The sequence below is a fragment of the Callithrix jacchus genome, chromosome 6 (genome assembly GCF_049354715.1).
Source record: "Callithrix jacchus isolate 240 chromosome 6, calJac240_pri, whole genome shotgun sequence".
Classification (NCBI taxonomy): Eukaryota; Metazoa; Chordata; class Mammalia; order Primates; family Cebidae; genus Callithrix; species Callithrix jacchus.
The window spans coordinates 140888279-140915969 of NC_133507.1; the positions used below are offsets into that span (position 1 = coordinate 140888279).

A 27691-nucleotide genomic window follows, 5' to 3' on the forward strand; every position below is an offset into this window, starting at 1 on the left:
CAACAAGTCCCAGAAGAGTGAGGGAAGAAGAAGATCAATATTGACTGGCATTATCAAAGGTCACTATTATTAATACTTCCCCTATTTGGCATTTAATAGATGTTTCTTTTGGCTGAGCTCAATCCTTAGAAGGGAAACCTAGGCAGGAGCTTCTGACAGGCCACAATTATCTACTCCCCATTCATTCCTTTGCCAGTCCCCTTGTATAAACACTGTGATTTTCCACAACCTACTGTGCCCACAAGACAGCCCCCAAATGGTAGCCCTCAGCTTTTTACCTTCCTTTCCTGCTGGATGCTAAAACGGCCTAGACAAGTAATGACGCCGACCCTTCTGCTCCACAATCCAGACCTTGTGACCAGATCCCAACAAGCAAAAATTTAACAACGGGTCAACCAACATTTCCAAGGTTAGAGAATTCCAAATGAAATCCCTGGTACTTTAACAGAGATGTTTTATAAGTATCAATCAGCCCACTTTCACCTCTATGCTCTTTCCCATTTTCCCTCTTATTGTCCCTAAGTACATCTCAAGCCTTATCAGACTTTCTATGGGTAACTTTTTCAGACAAAGGGCATTCCAACCACACAAGCCACCTAACACTCAAAACACAAGTTGCCACTCAGGCACCTGGAAAGAGGAAGCATGGCAAAGACACACAAGAAAATAACAAACACCTTACCTCTACCATAAATTGTTCTAAGAAGGAATTTTCTTCAAATGGTTCTGTCTTCAATCGATCTGTAATAAGGAACAGAGAAAAGAAACATGAGTCATTAGGATGAGCTTCTGACCTGATGGAAAGGGAACAGAACAGGGCTTCTTAGGAAACAGGAGGAAGATGCATCATGCAGAGACACCTAGTCCAGTGGGAGAAGAAAGGCTCAGAGCATGTGGGCAAACAGTAGTGGGAGAGGGTGATTAGCAACAAATGGCAGGTTTGGTGGCAGCATCTGCTCTAGAATTTTTTCCTGCCACAAAAACAAAGGCCAAATTGAACGTTTATTCTGAAGTTGGAGCCATGAAGCTTCCTAAACTCCCAAGTCCATGGTGCTCTGGTACAATTCTGTAGAGCTACTGACTCCTTTCCAGAGCCTTTCCCTGCCATTGCCTAGGGCATGTCTGGACTCGGTTACAGCTTCTATTGGCCACTTGGGCTCCAGCGAGGTACTCGAGGCAGAGAAAAGTGTTGCCTAGGCCGGACACGGTGGCTCACTCCTGTAATCCCAGCATTTTGGAAGGCCAAGGCAGGCGGATCACTTGAGGTCAGGAGTTTGAGACCAGCCTGACCAACATGGTGAAACTCTGTCTCTATTAAAAATACAAAAGATTAGCTAGGCATGGTGGCATTCATTCACAAACCCAACAACTCAGGAGGCTGAGGCAAGAGAATCGCTTGAGCCCAGGAGGCAAAATTTGCAGTGAGCTGAGATCATGCCACTACACTCCAGCCTGAGTGACAGAGCAAGACTCCATCACCAAAGGAAAAAAAAGAGTCACCTAGTATCAAGACTCCAGTTTCTGGTTAGCACCCAGCACCCACCCTGTGGGAAGCACCTCTCTAATGCAAGTAATTCTCTCCCTTTCCTAAGAACCTTTGACTACCTACACCACCCCTCACCCTACTCCTCCAAGAATGTCCTCTCACCTCGGCTCAGCGTAGCCCCACTCTCCTGGTAGTCTTGGATCTCTAGGTCTTTCATATGAAGCAATGTTGCTAGCTCTCTCACTTGGCACTGCAATGACAGACTCATGCCCATCAGAGGACGAATCAAATGTTGAGAGACCTTTGATGAAGGAGATATCAATTAGCCAAAACAGTCTTATAAAGTACTCTCCAATTCAATATTAAGTGCTATAAAAAAACTGAAAAATAAATATTCTTGCAGAAACTTATAATTTCATAGGCAAGTAATCCATTTACATGAATGTAAGCACAAATACAATAATTAAATATATTAAAAAGTTGGCCAGTGCCATGGCTAATGTCTGTAATCCCAACACTTTGGGAGGCCGAGGTGGGTGGATCACTCGAGGTCAGGAGTTTGAGACCAGTCTGGCCAACATGGTGAAACCCCATCTCTACTAAAAATACATAAATTAACTGGACATGATGGCAGGCACCTGTAATCCCAGCTACTCAAGAGGCTGAGGCATAAGAATCATTTGAACCAGGAGGCAGAGGTTGCAGTGAGCTGAGACTGCACCACTGCACTCTAGCCTGGGTGACAGAGTAAGACTCTGTCTCAAAAAAAAAAAAAAAGATCCTACTAGTTGTGATGGCTCATGCCTGTAATCCCAGCCTTTTGGGAGGCCCAGGTAAGAACTCACTTGAGCCCAGGTAAGAACTCACTTGAGCTCAGAACGTGAGAACCATAGTGAGACCCATCTCTACCAAAAAAAAAAATTTATCATTAGCCAGGCATGGTAGCATGCACCTGTAGTCCCAACTACTTCGGAGGCTGAGGTGGGAGGATCACTTGAGCCCAGGAGGTCAAGGCTGCAGTGAGTTGTGATCATGCCACTGTATTCCAGCCTGGGCAATAGAGCAAGACCGCATCTCAACAAGAAAACAAACAAGAAAAGCAGAGATCCAAGTAGCCCTCAAGAAAGTAAATGTGGCAAAAATAGAGTACACTAGTTAAAGCATAACAGAAGACAAAAATCAATAGAAGGTAGAGATCCTCGAAGGCCAAATTAGATCCAGACACCAAGAGCCATTTCAGGACTCATGATAGCTCAAAAGGAGCCTGGAGTTTCAATCTGTTCCTACAAATGCAGCACAGTCTAAGGTAATTGTTATCATAGAAGCAAGCCAGCTACCAAGAACTAGCCTAGGAAGGTATAAGCCAATCCACCCTACACACACCCCATTTTTTTTTTTTTTTTGAGATGGAGTTTCACTCGTGTCACCCAGGCTGGGGGGCAGTGGTGCAACCTCGGCACACTGAAACCTCCACCTCCCAGGCTCAAGCGATTCTCCTGCCTCAGCCTCCCGAGTAGCTGGGATTATAGGCATCCGCTACCATGCCTGGCTAATTTTTATATTTTTCATAGAGACGGGTTTCACCATGTTGGCCAGGCTGGTCTTAAACTCCTGACCTCAGGTGATCCACCTGCCTCAGCCTCCCAAAGTGCTGGGATTACAGGCGTGAGCAACCATACCTGGTACACACACCCCATTTTTAACAAGAGGTAAGAAGAATGCAAACGCAGCCATACTGCCATATAAATAGGGTGATACTCTCATATGATAATGTATAGTTATATGCAATAATCACTTAATTCACTGATGCAAGGTGTCCTAATGGTTAATACCTGTCAAAAAAAAAAATAACCAGGGAGGCCAAGGTGGGTGGATTGCTTGAGTCCGGGAGTTCGAGACCAGCCTGGGCAACATGGCAAAACCCAGTCTCTACAAAAAGTACAAAAATTGGCCAGGACCAGGCGCAATGGCTCACACCTGTAATCCCAGCACTTTGGGAGGCCGAGGCAAGTGCATCATAAGGTCAGGAGTTCAAGACCAGCCTGACCAATATGGTGAAACCCCATCTCTACTAAAAATACAAAAATTAGCTGGGCGTGGTGACACACATCTGTAGTCCCAGGTACTCAGGAGGCTGAGGAAGAACTGCTTGAACCTGGGGTCGGAGGTTGCAGTGAGCCAAGATTGCACCACTGCACTCCAGCCTGGGTGACACAGCAAGACTCCATCTCAAAAAAAAAAAAAAAAAAAAAATTATAGCTAGGCATGGTGGCATGCTACTGTAATCCCAGCTTCTCAGGAGGCTGAGGCACAAGAATAGCTTGAATCCAAGAGGTGGAGGTTGCAGTGAGCCGAGATCATGCCACTACACTCCAACCTGGGTGACAGAACAAGATCCTGTCTCAAAATAAAACAAAATAATTAAAATTAATAATCTATCTGTGACTAAAGGATGTTATCAGACTTCCTTTCCCTTCCCTTAAGGATAGAGTGAGATCCTGTCTCAAATAAAATAAAATAAAATGATGAATAATCTATCTGTGACTAAGGGATGTTATCAGACTTCCTTTCCCTTCCCCTAAGGAGATGAACTAAAGGAGGCACTAAAAAGAAGAAATGCCCTAGATCAGAGGTCAGCAAACCTTTTCTATAAAGGGCCAGACAGTCGATATTTTTGGCTTTGTGGCCTATCCAGTCCCTGTTGCAACTACTTGACTCTGCTGTTGTAGCACGAAAGCAGCCACAGACAATATGTAAACAAATCAGGTGGCTGTGTTCCAACATTGCTTTACAAAAACAGGCAGCAAGCCAGAACTGGCCCACGGCCATCATATGCCAACCCCTGTCCTAGACCTGAAACAGGAGTACGTTTAGACAAGACACCCCCAACAGGCTTGAGATGAGGAAGAGGTACCAGAGTATCCCATCAGATGTGCAAGCCAGACTCATCTGGATCCAGATCAGACGTCTGGACTCTTCAGACCTTTGTGTTTCCATTTTCCATTCATTTTCCAGGTAAAAGTTACTACTAAAAACTCTAACTGTGCTTTGGCTCAAAATGAGAGGAAAAGACTTTTTTCCACATTTCTGTTAGATTAGAAAAGACTGGATGTGGGGAGGTGGGAAGAAAGGAAGTCAGTGGTGGCAGCTTTTGTACCAATACCAACATCCAAGAAATGGAAGGGTTCTGGCACAGAGGGGAAGGCTGGAAATAAAGTCCAGTTATAGATACTGGACCCTTCCTTCCACCACACAGCCCATCCCAACCCAGCACTGTCTCCCAACTGAGGTCCTGAGTAAAAATTTCACCCTCTAGAAGTACTGTTCAGAAGGTGGCAGAAGTTCAGCTTTGGAAAAATGTATCTGCTCCACACTCAATCTTCTTTCCTAAGAATTGTTTTTTAAATTTGGTCCTGCTGTGCCGGCATGGTGGCTCATACCTGTAATCCCAGCACCCTGGGAGGCGAAGGCAGGTGGATTGCTTGAGCTTAGGAGTTTGAGACCAGACTGGGCAACATGGTGAAACCCTACATCTACTAAAAATACAAAAAATTAGCCAGGTATGGTGAGGCGTGCCTGTATTTCCAGCTACTTGGGAGGCTGAGGTAGGAGAACTGCTTGAGCCCAGGAGGCAGAGGTTGCAGTGAGCTGAGATCGCACCACTGCACTCCAGCCTGGGTGACAGAGTGAGATCCTATCTAAAAATAAAAATAAAAATAAAAAAGTTTGGTACTGTTTAAGGTATATCATGAGGAAAAACAAGCAAATACTTGTATAAATAACAGTGAATATTTGATGAGTTGAATTAAAATAACTGTCATTACTATCCAAGCAGCAACACCATCTAATTTGTTGCACTTAAACAACAGAAACTCCTAAATTAATCACCAGCTTCCCTCTGGATGGCTACCTCAATAGCAATTTCTTTAAATGATAGTAAATATTATATAGGAAACATGAAACATGACAAGGAACAGCTTTTAATTAATGTTGTATCTAATTAAATGTGATAATGCCATATCAGGCAACTGAAATTATCTATCAGACCCCAATGTCTATTTGGTTTTAAAAAAGCTTATTTATCAGTAAATATTGTAACTGTTAAAATAATTTCATAGGATTGGATTACATCATTTTGAATTATTGAGGTATAATTCATTTCAAAGTTAGATGAACATTAAAATTATTTCCCTTAAACCAGATAGCCTTAAATTAATGCTGAGTAGAAATCTTGAAAATACGTGTTAAATGGGCATATGAAAGACTAGATAACATGTGTAAATCCTAGCGCTTTCGGAGGCCAAGGCGGGTGGATCACTTGATGCCAGGAATGCAAGATCAGCCTGGCCAATGTGGTGAAACCCCATCTCTAATAAAAATACAAAAAATTAGCCAGACGTGGTGGTATACACCTGTAGTCCCAGCTACTCAGGAGGCTGAAGCAGGAGAATCACTTGAACCTGAGAAGCAGATATCATGCCACTGCACTCCAGCCTGGGTGACAGAGAGAGACTCCATCTCAAGTAACAATAATGTGTAAATAGATCAAAGCAAATCCACAGACACTGTAAGGAAAAATCCTGGAGTGCTTTAGGATGGCAGGGACACTCCCCTTAATTTTTTTCTTTTTTTTTTTTGAGATGGAGTCTCTGTCGCCTAGGCTGGAGTGTAGTGGCCAATCTTGGCTCACTGCAACCTCCGCCTCCTGCGATTCTCCTGTCTCAGCCTCCTGAGTAACTGGGATTACAGGCACGTGCCACCATGCTTGGTTAATTTTTGTATTTTTTAGTAGAGATGGGATTTCACTATGTTGGTCAGGCTAATCTGGAACTCCTGACCTCATGATCCACCTGCCTCAGCCTCCCAAAGTGCTAGGAGTACAGGTGTGAATGACTATGCCCAGCCCACTCCCTTTAATTTATAGACAGTAATATATGAAGATAGACAGTTCATCAGTCAATTCAACAGATATGTACTGGGTTCCTAACATGTACTCTGACCCTATCAAGCCTCTGCCATCAAAGAGCTCACAACAGTTAAGGAGGTTAGGAAGTATAACAGATATAAAAATAGGAGCTGCTAATCTTTTTCAGAGGAAAAGCTATTTATAATTTTCCCCCAAAGTCTTCAGATTTCTCATAGAAATATTCATAAGTCATTAGCAGGGGAGAAGAATGACTTGACTCAAGATGAATCAAGCTGGGTGTGGTGGCGCACACCTGTATTCCCAGCTACTCTAGAGGCTAAAGTGGGAGGATCACCTGAGCCCAGGAGTTCAAGACCAGCCTGGGCAACATCGTAAGACCCCCATCTCATAAACAAACAAAAAAGATCAAGATGAATCATATCAGGTGATATAGTGAGGCTGGAGTACAGTATCGCAGTCACAGCTTATGGCAGCCTTGAACTCCTGAGCTCAAGTGATTCTCCCACGTTGGCCTTCCAAGTAGCTATGACCACAGGCACGTGCCACCACACCCAGCTATTTTTTTTTTTTTTTTTTTTTGTAGATAGGGGTTTCACTGTTGCCCCGGCTGTCCCAAACTCCTGATCTCAAGCAATCTTCCTGACTTGGCCTCTCAAATTGAGGGGATTACAGGCATGAGCCATCATATCCAACATCTTTTATTTTTTAATGTATGTATGTATGTATGTATGTATGTATTTATTTATTTATTTATTTAATTTATTTGAGATGGAGTCTCACTCTGTCACCCAGGTTAGAGTGCAATAGCACAATCTCTGCTCATTGCAGCCTCTGCCTCCTGGGTTCAAGCAATTCTCTTGCCTCAGCCTCCTGAGTAGCTGAAATTATAGGCATGCACTACCACGTCAAGCTAATTTTTGTATTTTTAGTAGAGACAGTGTTCTACCATGTTGGCCAGCCTAGTGTTGAACTCCTGATCTCAGGTGATCTGCCCATCTCAGCCTCCCAAAGTGTTATGATTACAGGCATGAGTCACTGTGCCCGGCCCCAGCATCTCTTTCAAAAAGAAAAGTTATAGAGTTGAAATATTTGCTCTCACGGTCCACTACAATGCTAAACATAAGTAAGATTACATATATTCTTTTAATTAAGCCTCATGACTCAACAGTAAGGCTGTGGTTGGTTTCTTTTGCAGAAGAAGGAACTAAATCATAAAAATTCAGTACTTATCCAAATTAATACAAGTAGTCTCAAGGTGGCAGAGCTGAGTTACAAATTCATGTCTGCTGGTTCCAAAATCTGTCTCTTTCTGCCACTAAGAAACCTTTGGATGTGGCTCCTAGGAATCATTAAATGTCCAAAGATTTGACAAATATGAAAGCCAAAATGTGGAATATCAAGAATTATATCAGACACTACAAAGAACAGACAACAGGAAAAGGGAAGAGATGAAGTTTGTCATAAATGAAGATAGACTCAGTGTCAGAAAGCAGAGACCTGGGGCCAAGAACGGAGGCTTATGCCAGTAATTCCAACTCTTTGGGAAGCCAAGGTGGGAGGATCGCTTGAGCTGAGGAATTCAAGACCAACCTGGGCAACATGATGAGACCTCATCTCAAAATAAAAGGAGGGAGAGAGAAAGCAAACAAGCAAACAGAGACCCAAAACCTAATATATTCCATAATACCCTGCAGACTTAGGAACCATGAGCTTGTTAATGTGAGTATGTTATGATGGAGAAGTATGAGGAACAAGTATTCTCCTCTTTCCTGTATAGCTGGAAGGAGTTAAGCTGCATGTCTCTGAAAGACAATTTGGCATTATGTTATTTGGCAAAATTAAAAGATACAAATATACCTTGACCCAGCTATTTCACTTCGGGGAATTTACTCATACATTTACATGCAGAAAAGTAAATACAAGGTTACTGTATATAAAACAAAAGACTAAGGTGTCTACTAATAGTAGATCAATTAAATAACATTCATTAAATAAAATGCTATGCTCCCATTAAAAAACACAAAGGCAGGTCCTCTGAATGTGTTGATATGAATAATCTCAAAAAAAAAATTTTTTTTGAGGAGTCTCACTCGGTTGCCAGACTGGAGTGCAGTGGCACAATCTTGGCTCACTGCAACTTCTGCCTCCCGGGTTCAAGCAATTCTCCTGCCTCAGCCTCCTGAGTAGCTGGAATTACAGGTACACACCAGCACACCTGGCTAATTTTTGTATCTTTAGTTCACCATGTTGGTCAAGTTGGTCTCAAACTCCTGACCTCATGATCCACTCCCGCCTTTGCCTCCTACACTGTAAGCCACCGTGCCTGACCTCTTTTTTTTTTAAGGCTAGTCAAGTGAATCAGTGGGTAAGTTCTATAATTAAGTGAAAAAAAGAAGGTACTGAACAGTGTGTACAGCATACTATTTGTCAAAAAATATACATCTACGCAGATATATATTTGGTTGTATGAGGATAAAATACAGTATGTACATATATAGCTTTAAGAATTCACGGCCAGGAGCAGTGGCTCACATCTGTAATCCAAGCACTTTGGGAGGCCAAGGCGGGTCTCTCTGTGTTGACCAGGGTGGGTCTCAAATCCTCGTGTCAAGCAATCCTCCTGCCTTGGCCTCCCAAGGTGTTGGGATTACAAGCAGGAGCCTGGCCCCATCCCATCCTTCGTTTAACACGTTTGAACTTCCTAAGTAACACCAGGGGGCAGTGTTTCCTCAATAATGTTTATTCTGGGCCCAAACCATTTGGTCAGTCTTTGGGAATCCCTAGCCATTGCTAGTCTCCTATTGCATTACATGGACCTAGACATTCAGAATATGTAATGTAATTGTGGAGGCAGTTCTCCTTGGAGGCTGATGGGCTCTGATAGTTTCTTCTTCCAAAAGAATACAGTAAGGAACACTAGTATGATCATTGGAAAAAAGTATGTAAAGAAAGACTAGCTATTCTAGGCAAATTCCTAGAATACCTGAGGTAGGGAGTTTGAGACCAGCCTGACCAACATGGAGAAACCCCATCTCTACTAAAAATCCAAAATTAGCTGGGTGTGGTGGCACATGCCTGTAATCTCAGCTACTCAGTTGGCTGAGGCAGGAGAATTGCTTGAACCCGGGAGGCAGAGGTTGCAGTGAGCCAAGATCACGCCATTGCCATTGCTCCAGCCTGGGCAACAAGAGTAAAACTCTGTCTCAAAAAAAAAGAATTTACAAGAAGCTGATATTGGTAGTTGCTTTGGGGAAGGAAAAGAAGGGACCAGAGAAAGGCAGAAAGATCTATTTTTTTCACTGAATACACTTAAATGTTGTTTGAAATGTTTGCCTTTTTCAAGAATTACTCATTCAAAAAATTAAACGAAAACAATCACAAGAATGAGTTACAAACTAAAATTATGACTGTGTGACCTTACAGACATACACACAGACCTGAAATAGTATCCACCTGCATCCTTACCAGTGTACACTGGCTCTAACTTTTTCCATATAAAGCTTTCTCAGGTTCAGGGGTTTCCCTAGGAGGGTATTCTTCTTTTAATAAGTATTTTATTTTAACTTAAAGCACAATTGTTCATCAATTGTTCAAAGCTAATTTCTTCCTATGGCAAACCAAGATTCACCCCTCCCTAAACCCTGTTGTCTCTTTCCTTTATTGTAGTTCTCCAATTAGAGGAATTTGCCTAGAATAGCTAGTCTTTCTTTACATACTTTTTTCCAATGATCATACTAGTGTTCCTTACTGTATTCTTTTGGAAGAAGAAACTATCAGAGCCCATCAGCCTCCAAGGAGAACTGCCTCCACAATTACATTACATATTCTGAATGTCTAGGTCCATGTAATGCAATAGGAGACTAGCAATGGCTAGGGATTCCCAAAGACTGACCAAATGGTTTGGGCCCAGAATAAACATTATTGAGGAAACACTGCCCCCTGGTGTTACTTAGGAAGTTCAAACGTGTTAAACGAAGGATGGGATGGGGCCAGGCTCCTGCTTGTAATCCCAACACCTTGGGAGGCCAAGGCAGGAGGATTGCTTGACACGAGGATTTGAGACCCACCCTGGTCAACACAGAGAGACCTCCATCACTACAAAATTTTTTTTTAATTTTATGTATTTATTTTTATGTATTTGCAAGATGGAAAATTTCACAAGAAATTCTATTGAAATCAACAATGTGAGTATATGCTAAGCACTGTTAATAGGCCTTATTAGTTCATAAATGAATGATAAGTAATTCCCTAGCACTCAGTTCTAGTTTTACTGGGTTCCAGATCAAAAACAAACAGCAGCAAATCGTTTCTCAAAAAGTCTTTCTATCCAATCATCTATTGATGCCAAAGAATCACACATCCCCTGTGGGAAACTAAGGAAGAGAGACAAGGCCAGGTGGAGTGGCTCACACCTGTAATCCCAGTACTTCGGGAAGCCAAGGCAGGCGGATCACAAGGTCAGGAGATCAAGATCATCCTGGCCAACATGGTGAAACCCCATCTCTACTAAAATACAAAAAATTAGCCAGGTGTGGTGGCACATGCCTGTAGTCCCAGCGACTTGGGAGGCTGAGGTAGGAAATCGCTTGAACCCAGGAGGTGGAGGTTGCGGTGAGCACTCTAGCCATTGCACTCTAGCCTGGCAACAGAGCAAAACTCCATCTTAAAAAAGAGAGAGAGAGAGAGAGAGAGAGAGAAGGAGACAAAAAATGATGTCCTCTTGTCTTCAGATCCCTCTGCTAATAAATCTATACCCTTAGGCCTCCCAAAGAAGACCCTGTCCCCTAAGTGCTACCGACTGAAGCCCTGTCTGTTATTACAAAAAAACTAGTCTTTAACATCCACTCTGAATTTCTAATAACATCTCTCGGGAAACATAAAGCTAGGAGTGCGTAGAGGACATTATCCTCCTAGTCTCTGAAAATGAGGCTTTGGACCACACTAATCTGGGATTCAGATTCCAGCTCATTTATTCATAAGCTGATGGCTTTGGACAAGTGACTTTCAATCTCAGTATCCTACTCTGAAAAACACGGATAACAATACTTATCCTGAATGACAGCTATAAGGATTAAATGGTGAGATAATGTTTAGAAAGGTACCTAACAGTGGTACATATTCTAACCTCTTGCCAGAATAATCTTGACAATCTTGAGAAACCACAGATTGGATTGTGTTAAATTCCTGTTTAAAGTTTTTCAATGAATTCTGTTGCCTTTGGGATAAAATCCAAACTCATAGAATCCTTCAAGATCTGGCCACTGTCTCCCTCATTCCTCATGCCTTCCTATCTACACAGCAGTCATGAAGTTCCCAAATGTGCCCCACACTTACACATCTCTATACCTCTTGCCTACAATGACTTTTCTTTCTTTTTTTGAGACGGAGTTTCGCTGTTGTTACCCAGACTGGAGTGCAATGGCACGATCTCAGCTCACCGCAACCTCCGCCTCCTGGATTCAAGCAATCCTCCTGCCTCAGCCTCCCGAGTAGCTGGGACTACAGGCATGCACCACCATGCCCAGCTAATTTTTTTGTATTTTTAGTAGAGACGGGGTTTCACCTTGTTGACCAGGAGGGTCTCGATCTCTTGACCTCGTGATCCACCCACCTCGGCCTCCCAAAGTGCTGGGATTATAGGCGTGAGCCACCACACCCAGCCTACAATGACTTTTCTATTTATTTTATCCTAGCTAGTTCCTATTCATCTTCAAAACTCATCTCAGTAACAGTCTCCTCAAAGAGGTTTTCTCCAATCCTCAACCATCCAGGGTCTACTGCAGTCAAAGAACCTATCATACTTGATCATAATTTCCTACTTATCTGTCTTCTCACTAGATTATGAACTCCAGGAAGAAGCTATATTGTTTCATGTCTGGATAACCAACAATTAGCCCATAGTAGATGCTTTTGAAAGAAATAAATATTTATTTATTTTAAAATAAATAAATGAATGCATAAAGACACCCAATACTCTGCTTCTTTTGCAAGAAAAGGATATATAACAGTCAAGAATCCTTTCTGCCTTCTGTCTAGTCAATGAAAGTTTTCTGATTGGAGAAGAATTTCAAACAAGATTTGTAAAAAAATATATACAAAAACACCTAAAGTTTCATGTCAAAGCAGCTGGCATCCTTCTCCCAACCTCATATTTGAATTGTACTTACCAGGGAAGGACTAGCTAGGATGCAGTGGAAATTCCAACAGAAGGGGAGGCCAGAGAGCTCACTCCGCACCCGTAAAATCAGCGCGTCTGCCACACGATCACAGGAGAAGGTAGCTTCGCTAGGGTGAGCAGCATCCTTCAACAATGGGCGAAGCAGATTATCCAAATGACAGAGGAAAGCTGCAGGAGGGGCAGTCAGCCGCTTGTTCAGCTCCTAAAGAGAGAGCAGTGGTACAGGGGAAGGGTGCTAAAAGGAAACGAATTCCCTCATAAGTAACTGCAAAGGAAAGCCCTGGTTAACACGAAGATAAAGGACACAGAAAAAGGGAAAAGAAGAAAACAAAAAGGAGAGAGTCACAAAGATGTGGCCTACTTCACAATTCTGCCTTGGGTAAGATGAATTTACAGAAGGCCTATCTAGATCAAATGACGTATTTGTTATACACAGGGCACAGAAACTCTCTCTTTCTCTCTCTCTCTCTCTTTCTCTCTCTCTCTCACACACACACACATACACACACACGAAGATTCCAGGGTTACAGGTAGAAGTACAAGACATTAACTGGAATTGTCTCAACCCCATTCAACCTTCCTTGGGAACCTACAGGCCAGCAAGCTGGCTGGCGTTAACATCCCCAACCTTCACTAGGAAAGAATGGTATCCCCCACCACCTCACAGCAGTACTTCTCTTCATACTTACCTTGGCTCGCTGGCTGACCACACTAGTGTCCACCTCTTCATGCCACACCTGTTGAAGATCTGAAACCAACAAGGCATAGCCCTGGTTGGTGATGAAAACCTTGGCCAAGAGGAAGTTCTCGGCAAGCTGTAGCCATGCCCACGGCTGCATTAGCAACCCTTGCTCCAGTTCCTCCATCTGCAAGAAAGTCCTAATTTAGTAAAGTGCCTCAGGGTCATGCTGGCCTAGGGAGGGTACCACCCAAACGGCTCTGTATCAACTAAAATCTCAGGAAGATCTTCCCTAATAGGAAGCATGGATTTCTGTTCTCCCAGTATACAATCAGCTGAGCAATGACCTTAATACCTCTTGGCCACCAAAAGTATACTTAAAATCTTGAGGGTTTTTTTTTTTCCATATTACATTCCTAGAGGACAAAAAATCTTTCTTCCATAGTGTTTAAGCCTCTGTTGCTGTTAGTATTTCTGCTTTCTAATGCTATAACATAATGTGGAAACCTAAACCCTCTTGTTCCATCTCTATCACATTGCTAATAAATATGTCACTGCTATCCTTTCCCAGAACTAGAAGAGAAGAAATATTCCTTATCATATAAGTCATAGTGTTAGGGCCACGAAATTCAAATTATTTGATCATTATCTAAAAACAAAGTTTAGGAAGCTCTCAGGATTTTTATAAATCCCTAAAACAGAGATTCTTCTTCTTCCTTTTTTTTTTTTGAGATGGAGTCCCACTCTGTCACCCAGGATGGAGCGCAATGGCATGATTTCAGCTCACTGCAACCTCTGACTCTGAAATCCTGGGTTTTCTGTTGCCTCAACTTCCCCAGTAGTTGGGATTACAGGCGACTGCCACAATGCCTGGCTAATTTTTTTTGTATTTTTAGTAGAGAAGGGGTTTCTTCAGGTTGGCCAGGCTGTTCTCAAACTCCTGACCTCAGGTGATCTGCCTGCCTCGGACTCCCAAAATGCTGGGACTACAAGCATGAGCCACCACGCCTGTCCCAAAACAGAGATTCTTAATCTACAGTCAATGCATGTGAATCCTCTAGAATTATATGAAAATGTTGTGCATACATGCATATATGCATGGGGAGGAGGAAGAGGTCTATAGCTATCATCAAACTCTCAAAAGGATCAAAGACACAAAAAAGAGCTAAGAACCTGTGTCCAGGAGCAACGGAAAAGACCTAAATTCCATTTCAACAAGAATCAGATTGACTAGGAAATCATGACTACAAGGCAGAGCACATCACAGAGGTAAAGACTGAGTTAACTTCCACAGAACTCATCCTCCACATTCCCACTCCAGTGCACGGCCACCAATGACATCATACCCAGCTGCACAGCCTGGAGCCCCCTTCGCCAGCAGCTAAAGTAGTAGGCTTAACCTAGTAGACAAACAGAACTATGGCTGCTTGACAGAGAATATGATTATTTTTCCTGTGGCGGAGAAAAAAAAGATGACAGTTTCCTTCATTATTCCAGCCTCCAAATACAAAATGAGGGGAGGTACCAGGAAGGAAAAATTTAGAATATAAATAATGAAATTCTTTATTAAGTCTGATTAACACAGTCATTTCCATCTCAGTCTATACCATCATTCTTTAAAACATAACCTAGCTTTTGAAATGTGGCTTTGAGACTTGTGATATAAATATGTGTGTGTGTGTGCGTATGTACGCACACACACACACATATATATGGTGATTTTTATTTGTGGCAGCCTCGAAACCTTGAGTTTGGAGACCAGTGTTTCCGTCACATTTCCCACACCCTGCTCTTACGGGGACCGAAGGGGTCATGGATGATTAAGCTGGTCCTAGCTGGACAAGAGCTCCACATTGCCAAAGGTCACAAACGCAAATAAAGCCGCCAAATCCTTTTATCTCCTTTACAGGCACTCCCCAGTGTACTCTAAGAGATGCCAAAATTGGGTTTACTATTCTAGCCCATTCCTTCGGAAAGCCCGGAAACTCAGAACCCTCAAATTGATGGGTTTTGTTTGTTTGTTGGCTAAAGGGGGAGGAGTTGAAACTGTGGCCAGGAGTAAGTGGCCCTATAAAAAGGCCTGATGTTACATTGGGCACCAGACCCCGGCTGCCTGCTCCCACCATACGCGCGTCCCGTTCTGCGTCCGAGGCCTCTATATTTCACCCTTTTCTTTTTTCCTTCAAGGCTGCCTTTAACTTTCACCTTAACTAGATTCACGGGTTTAGTTCTCTTGAGAGGAGGAGCGCTGAGGGGCATCCTGGTGGAGGGGTCCCTTGAGAACTGCTTATCTGCACCGAGTTACGCTCCTCAGCCGAGACTCCTCTGGGCAGTTCCTCCGACGCCCTGCAGAGGGCAGTAGGGCCCCAGAGAGCATCCAGGCTGGGCCCCGCCCAGTCCCCGTGGGAGAGCGCGAACCCTCGGTCCCAGCATCACAAGCCCCACAAGCCGCCGGGCGTCCCGCTTCAATCCGCCCCGGCTAGAAGAGCCTTCGCCGTCCGCCTTCCCATTTCTACAGCACTGGCTGCACTGGGGCGTGGTCGGGACCCTTCAAGGGGCAACAAAGCCGGCCACCCGCGGCTTTGTCGCACCAAACAGGGTGCCAAGGAATAACCTCACTTCCACCCCACTACTCACGCCGGGCCGCAGCCGGCGGACTGCGCATGCGCGGCTCCGCCCACCACCGGAGGCCTGCCCGGGTCCCCAGCAGCGCGCGTTCCCTCCTGGGAGAAAGCGCTCGAGCCAGGCCAAACCCGCAGCGTCTCTGAGCGGCCCCTCGCTGGCTTGCTCCGGCGGGGACTCCAGCACGATCCCACCTACCGTCAGCGGCCACGAGAGCTCCCACCCTCCTCGCCGCACGCACGCGCTCCTGTCCGCCCGCGCAAACCGAAAAGCCTAGAATAGAGGCCGATCCCCACCCCCCCACAAGAGGAGGCAGGGTTTTGGAACACAGGGGCAGGGCCTATGCCTGGCGTGGGCGGGGCTTCGGGGCCGGGGATGCTGATGAGAGACGAGCACCACAGTGGCCTGGGTAACTAACTAACGAGACCGGATGGCCAGCTAGTAGTCACGCTGGCAGAGTAGAAAGAATAGCGGGCTAGACGCTAGAGAGGGAAGCCCAGGTTTGGGTTCGTCAAACTCGAGTCACTTCTCTTCACTCCCCTACCTGTCCAGTCTCCTTTTAACAAAATGAAAGGATTGAACTTCAAGAACCTCTCAGGTCCTCCACCAGCACTAGAGTTGTTGAAGGAAGGCGCCTCCCAGGCATAAGTCCCGTAGTCTGAAATCATCCTTTACCTCTCCTGCCTCATTTCTCTATCATTCCCTTACTTATGCTCCCTCACTACTGAGAAATTTCAAATGCCTCAGACTTTGTACAAGTCACAGCTTTGCTCAAGCTGGACCCTGAACCTAAAAAATTCTCTACATCCATTTTCCAAAACCAAAAATCTTCCCCACTTGTCAAGGCCACCCTCAGTGCTGCTTCTTGCATAAAGCATTTCCCACTGTCCCCAATCAGAATTCATTATCCCTTTCTCTTTGCTCCCACAGCACTATTTTAATCTATTACATACTGCTTTCTGCTTTGCATTTTTGTAATTACACAGGTCTTTTTAAACCGTAAATGCCTTAAGAGGGCATGGACCCTGTCTTATCTATAAGACAGGAGATGCTCATGGAGATTGCACGTGGGAATGCTCAGTAAGTATTCAAGTGAATGCTGGGGTTCAAGTGGCATTGATAGTACACAGGCAAAATCTCATTCATTTATGGTCCACTAAATCATGGCCTTTGCTCTGGAACAGTTAGGCTTAATTAAGACAAGTAAAGGCAACCCACCCTATTGGGAAATGGAATCTCTAGGTGGGCCCATGTAATACAAACACATATACCCTCTGCCTATGAGAAAGAACAGCTTGGAGCTGACTCTCCAGCAGATGAGAGTTAGGGCTAAACTACCCAGGGCAGAAGTAGGACTGCTGGTCATTTCTGGGACCTAAATCCTTCTCTACTAGATTCAGGGCATGGCTCCCCGGAGCCAGGCAGCAGGTCTGCCATCTCTTCTGGCTCGGAGGAGCCTCCTTCCTCATCCCCAGGGTCTTCAGGCAGTGGGCAGAGGCAGCGGAGAGGCTGGGGGATGCAGAGACACAGGTTTTGGATGTGGAAAGGAAGTCTGTACACTTGAGCAGCCTTCTCCCTGGACTTCTGAGGCATTCGAGCTTCTTGGGCAGTGAAAGGAGATGGCAGCCCTTGACTTAGGCCTCGCTCAAGCTGTGTGCCTGCAAAAGAGAGGTTTGTCAGGTCATTGCCCAACCCAGGGAGTGATGACTTTCTGGGCATTTCCCAGTCTGCTAGGGCCTGGCCTCAACTTACCAGGAATCGTGTTCTCTAGTAGGAAGCCTGAGAGTCCAGCCAGGAAGATGGGCTGTGTCAGCAGTGAATGCAGTAATACATCCAAGGGGCTCCAGCCTATGATGGGTTGGGGCCAGGCAGGAAGGAAACTCTGATTCGATATCCAGGCCCAGGAATCTTACCCTCGCAAATGTAAACCTAAGCCTTGGACTAAGGACAGATCTTTCTGAATTGTCATTTCATCCCTTTCACCCTTTGTCTCACCATTCTCCACTTTCCAAATCCAGGCCTTTCCCACAGGGTTTCTGCTCAACACCCTATGTTCCGATCATCCACATACCCTCCATATATGCTTTGACTGCTCCAGGCTCCCTTTCTCTAGAAAGCTTAGTATTTAAGTGGCAACCTCTCATCGCTCTTTTTTTTTCTTTTTTTTTTTTTTAATTTTATACAGAGTCTTGCTCTGTCGCCAGGTCCCAGGCTGGAGTGCAGTGGCGTGATCTTGACTCACTGCAACCTTCGCCTCCCAGGTTCAAGCAATCCTCCTGCCTCAGCCTCCCAAATAGCTGGGACTACAGGCAGGTGCCACCACGCCCAGCTACTTTTTATATTTTAGTATAGACAGGGTTTCACCATGTTGGCCAGGATGGTCTCAATTTCTTGACCTCGTGATCCGCCCGCCTCGGACTCTTAAAGTACTGGGATTACAGGTGTGAGCCACCATGCCCGGCTTCATCTCCCATTTTTTTTCCCTCTATGCTCTATCCTGGGTTTTTCAACCTCAGTCCTACTGATATTTTGAACCAGATAATTCTTTGTTGGGGGTACTGGTGCAGGGGTATGTCCTGTTCATTGTAGGATGTTTAGCAGCATCTTTCTATGTACTAAACACTAGTAACAACCCCCCCGCCTTCCTCCATTTGTAACAGCCCAAAATGCCTCCAGACATTGCCAAATGTCCCCATGGGGGCAAAATCACCCAGTTGAGAACTAATGCTCTAGACAAATTAAGCAATTTACTGCTCTCGGGACATATCCTAAGACTTCCTACTTCTGTATCTTTGTATAAATGATGGTTCCTCCATCAGGAGTGACCTTCTTCTCACCAAAGATGTCTAAAACTTACCATCCTTCGTGACCAGCTCTGTTACTGGCTCACCTCAAACAGAAGCCATCTCTCTTGCCACTGAGCACCGTAGCTCTTTATCTGAAACCTCCCGTTATTTTCCTACACATCTCATCTCTTTTACTATACTGTAACAAAGGTAGGCATCTTTGTGTCCCAAATGGCTAGCATGGTGCTCAATAAATATTTGTTAAACAAATGGATGAAGTATTTATACCAAAGCCCAGAGAAGGCCGTGGGGCCAGGAGTCAGGGGAGCCTGAAGCCTCAACTCCTTGCTTTCCTGCTCCTGAGCAACTCCTCTTCCATTCCACCTACCTGTGCTGAACAGGATCGGGGTTTCCCGAAACCATCTTGGCAGCAGCAGGGCCATGAAGATGGAGAAACCGACAATGAAGATATTTCGCCCAGAGTCTATGTCAGCCAGGTAGAAGCTGGAGAATCCAGCAGACAAAACCACAGCCTGGGTCACCCCCAGCACCCCACCTGCCTCATACAGAAGAAATCAAGAGGGTCAGCAGGGGTTAAGGGGGCTCATATAGCATGGAGCATTGCAGGGCAAGCAGGTTGTGATGGGGAAAGAAAACCAAGAGAATTATTTCTTTTTTTTTTTTTTTTTTTTTGGAGACCGAGTCTCACTCTGTCACCCAGGCTGGAGTGCAATGGTGCAATGTCAGCTCACTGCAACCTCCACTTCCTACTCCCAAATTCAAGCAATTTCTCCTGCCTCAGCCTCCCGAGTAGCTGGGATTACAGTTGTGTGCCATCACACCCGGCTAATTTTTGTATTTTCAATAGAGATGGGGTTTCGCCATGTTGGCCAGGACGGTCTCAAACCCCTGACCTTAAGTGATCTGCCCACCTTGGCCTCCCAAAGTCCTGGGATTACAGGCGTGAGCCACCACACCTGGCCTGAGGCTGATTTCCAATTCTTCAGGAAGCCCAGAAGCCCAATCGAGAGACCAATTTCTAAGCCCAACGGCTGAGAAATTGAGGCTGACACATGCTCATACCTATCCATCCACCCATCCATCCAGGAAGGCTATTTAGAAAGAAAGGATGCCATCCTAAATAATTGATTGAGCCACACTGGGCACTACCAGTTCAATACCAGCCCTGTTGATGCATCCACTCACCAAGCACAGGCAGCGGGATGGTGGTAAGGAACTGAGACAACCTGGGGGAGAGTCCAAGCCCCACGCAGAGTAGCCCCACTAAGTGAGCCACTTGCTGAGATCCAGCCTGCATGAAGAAGGGATGCTGGAAAACACAGCCACTTCCTCCAACTGTCCCAGGTCTTTGCCTTACTGGCTCCCTCTCATCATTTGGATCCCAGCTCAAATGTGACTCTTCCAAGAAGCCTCCCTGGCCAGTCTATCTAAACGTGCCTCCTTTCCACCCTGCTACCCTGATTTTTTTATATAGCACTTAATCGCTTTCTAAAATTGTCTTCATCTATTTTTTTTTTTTTTTTTTTTTGAGATGGAGTTTCGCTGTTGTTACCCAGACTGGAGTGCAATGGCATGATCTCGGCTCACCACAACCTCCGCCTCCTGGGTTCAAGCAATTCTCCCACCTCAGCCTCCCGAGTAGCTGGGACTACAGGCACGCACCACCATGCCCAGCCAATTTTTTTTTTTTTTTTTGTATTTTCAGTAGAGACGGGGTTTCACCTTGTTGACCAAGGATGGTCTCGATCTCTTGACCTCGTGATCCACTTGCCTCGGCCTCCCAAAGTGCTGGGATTATAGGCTTGGGCCACCGTGCCCAGCTGTCTTCATCTTTTTTTTCCTTGAGACAAAATCTCACTCTGTTGCCCAGGCTAGAGTGCAGTGGCACGATCTTGGCTCACTGCAACCTCCACCCCTCGGGTTCAAGAGATTCTCCTGCCTCAGCCTCCCATGTAGCTGGGATTACAGGCGTCTGCCACCGTGCCTGGCTAATTTTTGTATTTTTAGTAGAGATGGGGTTTCAACATCTGGTCCAGGCTGGTCTTGAACTCTTGGCCTCCCAAAGTGCTGGGATTATAAGCATGAGCCATCACACTGGCCCCTTCACCTTTTTAAAAATTTTTTATTTTTTGAGATGGAGTGTTGCTTTATCGCTCAGGCTGGAGTGCAATGGCACAGTCTCAGCTCACAGCAACCTATGCCTCTCAGGCTCAAGTGATTCTCCTGCCTCCCAAGTAGCTGGGATTACATGTGCAGGGCATCATACCCAGCTAATTTTTGTATTTTTAGCAGAGACAGGGTTTCACCATGTTAGCCAGGCTGGTCTTAAATTCCTGGCCTCAAGTGATCCACCTGCTTCAGCCTCCCCAAGTGCTAGGATTACAAGCGTGAGCCACCATGACTGGCCCACTTTTTTTAAAAGATACAATTTTCCTTCAACTGTCTGCCTCTCCCTCTACAAAGTCCCCAAGAGAGCAGAACTTTAGGTGACACAGCCTTGGCACAGTGCCTCATGCACAGGAGTTCAGTGGTGACTTGTTCACTTCCCCAGTCTCTTAGCCCAAAGTCTAATCTTAGGTACCTCCCCAAGTGAGATAGTTGATGTGAGCTGCTGGGTGCAGCTGGCAATCAATCAGTGTAAATTCCCTTCCCTCTCCTTCACCACTGGCTGCACCCCACCCCATCCCAGGTCCACATACCTGGATAAGACCCACTTTGCCCACGTTGGGGAAGCTGGATGCGGTGCCCATGGGGCTTCCCAGCAGCCCGGCCAGCACACTGCCCAGCCCCTCCAGGCTCAGCCCTCGACTGCAGGCATGTGGAGGTGGGGGAGGCAAATGCAGCAGCCGGCCACACAGGGCATAGCAGCCCAGGGAGCTGGTGGAGGTTGCCAAGGCCATGGAGATGCCTGCAGCCAGAGCTCTGGGCGTCAGCAAAGGCCAATCCCACTCACCTGGGGAAGGAGAAGGAGCCATTTTGGGGCCAGATTCAAGTTAGGAGTATCCCCCTGCCTCCAACAGCCTGTGCCACAAGAATCCTAGATGCCTCAGTGTCTTTGAACATAATGTCTTGGGACAAAACTATAGAACTCCAAGGAGAAAGACCCATCCCTTAACCATGGTCTACAAGGTCCTCTTTGGTCTGGCCCTTCCCTCTCTCTGCAGCCTCATCTCCCAGCACATACCACCTCACTTCCTTCACTCCTCCACATGGCCTCGTTGTAGGCCTTTATGCTTGCTGTGCTCCCAGCCACCACAGGGCCTTTGCATATGCTGTTTCCTGCAACTAGAATGCTCTTCCCTCCTGCCTTTGTCTAGTTAGCCCCTACTCAGCTCTTCCATCTCAACTCAATTATCGCATCTTCAAGAATATCTTTCCTTAGACCAGGCACGGTGGTTCACACCTGTAATCCCAGCACTTTGGGAGGCTGAGGAGGTGGATCACCTGAGGTCAGGAGTTTGTGACCAGCCTGACCAACATGGTGAAAACCCATCTCTACTAAAAATACAAAATTAGCTAGGCGTAGTGGTGCATGCCTGTAATCCCAGCTACTTGGGAGGCAGGAGTTGAGGCAGGAGAATCACTTGAACACAGAAGGTGGAGGTGCAGTTAGATAAGATCACACCATTGCACTCCAGCCTGGGTGACAAGAGTGAAACTCCATCTCAAAGAAAAAAAAAGAATATCTTTATTGACCTCCCTGATTAATTCAAATTCCCTATTATAAGCTTTTTTGTCTGCTTGTTCGTTTGTTTTGAGACAGGTCCTTGCTCTGTTACCCAGGCTGAAGTGCAGTGGTGCAATCACAGCTCACTGCAGCTTCAATCTCCTAGGCTCCAGCAATCCTCCCACCTCAGCCTCCCAAGTAGCTGGAATTAAAGGTGTGTGCCACCATATCTGGCTAATTTTTTTTACATTTAATAGAGACAAAGTCTCACCATGTTGCCCAGGCTGGCCTCCAACTCCTGAGCTCAAGCAGTCCTCCCACCTCAGCCTCCCAAAGTGCTGGAATTTCAGGTGTTAGCCATGGCACCTGGCATTTTATTTTATTTTTGAAAACAGGGTCTCACTCTGTCACCTGTGCTGGAATGCAGCGGTACAATCACAGCATGCTGCAGCCCCAACTCCTGGACTCGAGGGATCCTCCTGCCTCCGTCTCCTGAGTAGCTAGGCCTACAAGCATGTGCCACTGGACCCAGTTAATCTTTTTATATTTTGTAGAGATGGAATCTTTCTTTATTACCCAGGCTGCTCTCGAAATCCTTGCCTCAAGCAATCTTCCTGCTTCTGCCTCCCAAAGTGCCAGGATTATAAGTGTGAGCCACTGTGCCTGGCCTCCATTATTAGCTCTTAGGACACACTGTATCTCCCTTTAGTTACACTTCCCACGATGGCAATTTTATATTTCCCTGAATGACTCTTTAATTAGCATCTGTATTCCCCAATAGACTATAAGCTCCGTGATATTCCCCAATAGACTATAAGCTCCGTGAAGGAAAGGACTATGTCTGTCACGTTCATCACTATGTCCCATCATATGCCTAGCACATAATCAGCACTCAACAGATCCTTATTAAATTAATGAGCAACCAGCCTGCACAACATGGTGAAATCCCATCTCTACAAAAAAAACCCACAAAAATTAGCCAGGCATGGTAGTGCACGCCTGAATCCCGGCTACTTGTGGGGCTGAGGCAGAAGGATAGCTTGGGCCAAGGAGGTTGAGGCTGCAGTGAGTCAAGTTTGCATCTCAGTTTGGGTGACACAGCAAGACCTGCCTCCAAAAATAAGTTAAATAAATAAATAAATTGAAAAATGGGCAAATTTCACATACAATGCCTCAAAAGCAATCTTTATACATAGCTTGCCAAGTCAAATGCCCATGGGGGCTGGTAATATAAATGCGTTCATTGGGTAAGGAGTATTGGTAGTGAGTATTGGGGGGCTACTGAAACAATAGATGTGTCTGCTAACACTGACCCAAATAAAACACCTGTGGTGGGATAGGCCACAGTGGGTCACACCTGTAATCCCAGCACTTAATCAAGCAGATCACTTGAGCCCAGGAGTTTGAGACCAGCCTGGGAAACACGGTGAAACCCCATCTCTACAAAAAAAAAAAAAAATAGCCAGCATGGTGACATGCGCTTGTAGTCCCAGCTACTTGGGAGGCTTAGATAGGAGGATCACTTGAGCCTGGGAGGTTGAGGCAGCAGTGAGCCATGATCATGCCACTGTACTCCAGCCTGTGTGACATAGTGAGACCCTGTCTCAAAAAACAACCAACCAACCAACAACAACAACAACAAAAAAAAAAACGCCTGCAGTGAGGGACTAGCGTTGTCTGTCCCCTAGACTGGCAATTATTCTCTCCTGTATGTTTTAAGAAAACACAGGATTTAACTCAGAAATAAAATCCATTAAGTAATTTGAGTTCAAATAAATAGATACCTTTATTTGAGCAAGAGAATGGAGGACAAGGAGAAAACCCACCTGGGTGAGGCAGCCAAATCCACGGTGCCTTGGTGGGGTCAGACAGTTCCTGGGGGATAACACTGAACCCCACAAAGGCAGAGATGATCCACACACAGGCCACTGGGATCAGCACCTGAGGGGCGAGACTGAGACAGAAAAGAACTCCTCCCCAGAACCTTCTGAGTCAGCCTTGGAGGGGTAGAAAGAAGCCAAAAGGTAGGGGCTGGAGTGAGCACTCCAGGGCAGCCCTTCTGACCCCTATGCCCTGCCCAGACCCATACATACTGAGAGGAGCCGGAAGGCAGGGAGAGGAGTGGGAGTTGATGAGGTTGAAGCTTGCCTCCAGGGACACACATGAACCTGGCAGGAGCCCAGGTGCTGAGAACAGACCACCATAAGCAGGATGACCCTAGGAGAGAGAAGGCTTTACGAGCGAGAGCAGCCGGCATCCTAAGGGATGGGAAAGGAGGTGGGAGTGGGCAGAATACCATAAAAGGGGGTATCCCAGAGAAGGAAACTCCCATGGAAGGAATAGGAAGGCACCTTGAGGGACAGCAGAAGACAGTGTGAAAGTCAGAGAGAACACATGAATCAAGGAAAAGTCTTGGATTCCAAATATAAAACATGTCCCTCTTCCAGTTGCTGCTGAATCTGATAGGACCAGCAGCTCTACCCTCCCCCTGTACCCCCATACACCCCACTGGGCACCATCCCATGCCTCTCAGGACTCAACGTACAGCAAGGCCAATCCCCAGTGAGCGGAGCAGAACTGGGCCACCTCCCTGTGGGCAGAGAGCCCTGCCACAACCAGGCTGGGGGCCAGTACCAGGGGCCCACAGTGGAGGAACACGCGGCCAGGACTCCCCAGCAGCCCCAGCGTGCCCTGCAACAGCCCAGATACCACCACTGCCCCGGATACCTGGTAGAAGAGAGGAGAGGATGGAGAGAAAACATTCTGCTCAATCAAACTGGGCTCAGCCTGGTCTTCCTAATTCTAGGTATGGGTTCCTCCCCCAGTTCCTTTCCAGGAGCATCTCAGTCTCTGCATAATGGAAACAAGAGCCCTCCCTCCCACCTCCGAAAGCCTGGCACCATCCTTATCCCTCCTCACCTCCAGACACCCACCTCCTGGAGAGAAGTGTTCCAGTGCCCCAAGCCATGGCAGCTAGGTCCCCTACACAAATGCAGCATGAGGGAGGCTAGGAAAAGTTTGGGGAATGGAAAAGAGAAAGATGAATGGGATGGAGACCCATAGCGCTATAGTCCCACTCCTGGCACAGGTCCAAGCCCCCTTCAGTGCCTCAGTCTCACCACTGCCCAGTCTCAATCCTGCACCCACTTACACCTGCACGCTTAGATGGGAACCCAACCCCACCCTTACCCCTTGCCCTTGCTCTGTGCTCACAGTTTCCAGGTGTCTGGATGGCCAGCGGTAGCTTCTGGCTGGTCAGCATCAGAGCAGGGATAAGGAACTCTAAGGATGGAGCCTGGACAAGAGGCAGCCTGTAGGAACAGCAGTCCCAGCAGGTCTGGAAATATGTGGCAGCCAACAAAGCTCCCCCAGACCTCTCCTACCCTCCGGAACCCTGCCCCTCTCTCCAGGGAGGTTCCTCTCACCTGCTGCCCATCCAAGTTTGCAGGATGGTAGACACACCACATGAAAAGAAGCTGGAGGCCAGGAGCTGAGAAGGGGAGTATGAGAGTCCTCCTGGGGGGAGATTGTAAAGCAGGAGCAGGTGGGAGACACAGAGCAGAGAAGCCACGACCAAGACATGCTGTAGGTGGAGGAATGGGGAGGGCAGTCTTCAGACAGGTGGAAATACCTACAATACTTCCAGAGGCTTTCGTGTGCCACACCTACACCTACTTTCCCCACACATGCCATCAGCCAGCACCTCTGCCTCCTACCTGCAGAGCCAGAAGACAGCTGAGACTCCAGGGCAGAGATCCACACAGAGGATCCCAAGAGTGGGTGGAGGGATTCTGGGGAGCAGGTGGAGGCAGGGAAGCCAGAGCACCCTGTGAGCCCACTGATCGGAGCTGGTTAGGATTGAGAGGTGATCGGCTCATGCTGCCCTGCCTTTTGCTTTGTCTTGGCTGCCTGGGGCCAGAGTTAAGTAGACAGAGTAAGAGGTCAGAGTTTGGGTGAAGTCTGGGGTGGGGAGAAGGTGGGGGTGTCAATGAAGCAGAGCAAAGGTATAAGGAATTTGGGGCTGGGCACCGCCCTTTCACCTTTGCCCAGCTCTTGTGTAAATTCCATCAGCCATTAACTGGGAAGCTGAGTTCTGGAGCCCTCCCCCAAGAATCTTCTTCCAGATTTCCTGCTCCTAGACCAGGCTGTAGAAAGTAGGTTAGGAGAGGTGGGGAGAAGAGATCTTCAAATAATCTGGGGAAATTTTGTAGACTTCATTCCCTCCCATTTAAAACTATCACTATTCGGTTTATAGTCCTCACCTCTTTCAGGACCAAGGCCCCTGGACTACTTCAAAACGATTGTGGGCCAAATGTGGTGTCTCATGCCTGTAATCCCAGCACTTTGGGAGGCCGAACTGGATCACTTGAGGTCAGGTGTTCAAGACCAGCCTGGCAACATGGTGAAACCCTGTCTCTACTAAAAATACAAAAATTATCTGGATGTGGTGGCACATGCCTGTAATCCCACCTACTCGGGAGGCTGAGGCACAAGAATAGCTTGAACCCAGAAAGCGGAGGTTGCAGTGAGCTGAGACCACACCATTGCACTCCAGCCTGGGTGACAGGGTGAGACTCTGCCAAAAAAAAAAAAAGAAAAAGAAAACAAAAAACGTGTGGCTAATATATCCTGTATCACATGTGACAACCACAACTACTTGTAACATGCTCAGTGTAAAGAATAAAATTTATAACATGTATTTCATTATGTGAAGGCTTAAGCACAACTAAACCAGAAGACAATAAAGTACAATGAAGTCGTCAATTCCCACACCCTACATAGAATCGCTGTGGTTGCAACAGCTACAGTGAAAGCTGATATTGGTAACCCAATTTTCCAAAATGGCAAACAAACTCTTGGTTAAAGTGCGAAGTAAAACAAAGTAGTTTTAATTGACATGGGAATGAATTCCTAGCAAACTCAGTCTTTTCCAAAATGCACAAACACTATTTCATGTTTACAGGTACAAAGACAGTTCTAGGCTCAGATAAATAAAAAGGGTTTTTATATACATAAAGCTGATCATTCAAAAGTTGTCTTGGGAATTCTTCACAGTAAGGGAGGTCTGAGCATTTCAAGATGTCAAGCATCCTGCCCAGGTTGATGAAATGCTAGTAGCATACCCTCAAATCCTTCTGACAATGAAAAAATGGCCCATGAATTTCCAAAATGCCCCCTAGGGGGCAGAACCACCTCTTCCGTGAAGGATCCTCAGCAGTCCCCGATACACTCAGTCAAGCTGCCCAGACTGTTTTCCTTCTTTGAGTGATGACCCAGCCTTGGAGTTCTTCAAGTTCTTGGAATTGTTAAACACATGTGACCATC

General features: G+C 46.1%; 2 protein-coding genes across 11 annotated transcripts in view; both read right to left on the bottom strand.

Annotated features, from left to right (window-relative positions):
- NHEJ1 (non-homologous end joining factor 1) overlaps positions 1-16186 on the bottom strand; it is an 89606-nt gene extending 73420 nt beyond the window's left edge. For 2 of the 6 annotated variants that reach the window (XM_008999512.5, XM_008999511.5), the window contains exons 1-5: positions 16091-16186; positions 13281-13457; positions 12581-12793; positions 1649-1787; positions 683-741 (exon numbers count right to left, since the gene is read on the bottom strand). In XM_008999512.5, the coding sequence (XP_008997760.1) occupies positions 683-741; positions 1649-1787; positions 12581-12793; positions 13281-13457 (588 nt within the window). In that variant the 5' untranslated portion in view covers positions 16091-16186. Of the gene's footprint in view, positions 1-682; positions 742-1648; positions 1788-12580; positions 12794-13280; positions 13458-15475 lie in introns of all 6 variants that reach the window. The other 4 variants (XM_002749802.7, XM_008999510.5, XM_035305793.3 and 1 more) reach the window with 3 other exon arrangements.
- An 822-nt stretch (positions 16187-17008) lies between these two features.
- Positions 17009-26297, bottom strand: SLC23A3 (solute carrier family 23 member 3). 5 transcript variants are annotated; one of them, XM_002749803.6, is made up of 12 exons: positions 26083-26297; positions 25792-25949; positions 25580-25677; positions 25300-25373; positions 24912-25093; positions 24460-24583; positions 24193-24307; positions 21399-21652; positions 19885-19990; positions 19067-19234; positions 17645-17740; positions 17009-17550 (listed from the first exon to the last, which is right to left on the bottom strand). In XM_002749803.6, exons 1-12 carry the CDS (start codon positions 26242-26244, stop codon positions 17255-17257), a joined length of 1833 nt encoding a protein of 610 aa, XP_002749849.3. In that variant the 5' UTR covers positions 26245-26297; the 3' UTR covers positions 17009-17254. The 5 variants fall into 5 exon arrangements, with proteins under 5 accessions (XP_002749849.3, XP_008997762.4, XP_008997767.3 ...); XM_008999514.5 differs by having other exon boundaries at positions 24193-24320; positions 25286-25373; XM_008999519.5 differs by lacking the exon at positions 21399-21652 and having other exon boundaries at positions 24193-24241; positions 24460-24552.
- Positions 26298-27691: the final 1394 nt, after the last annotated feature.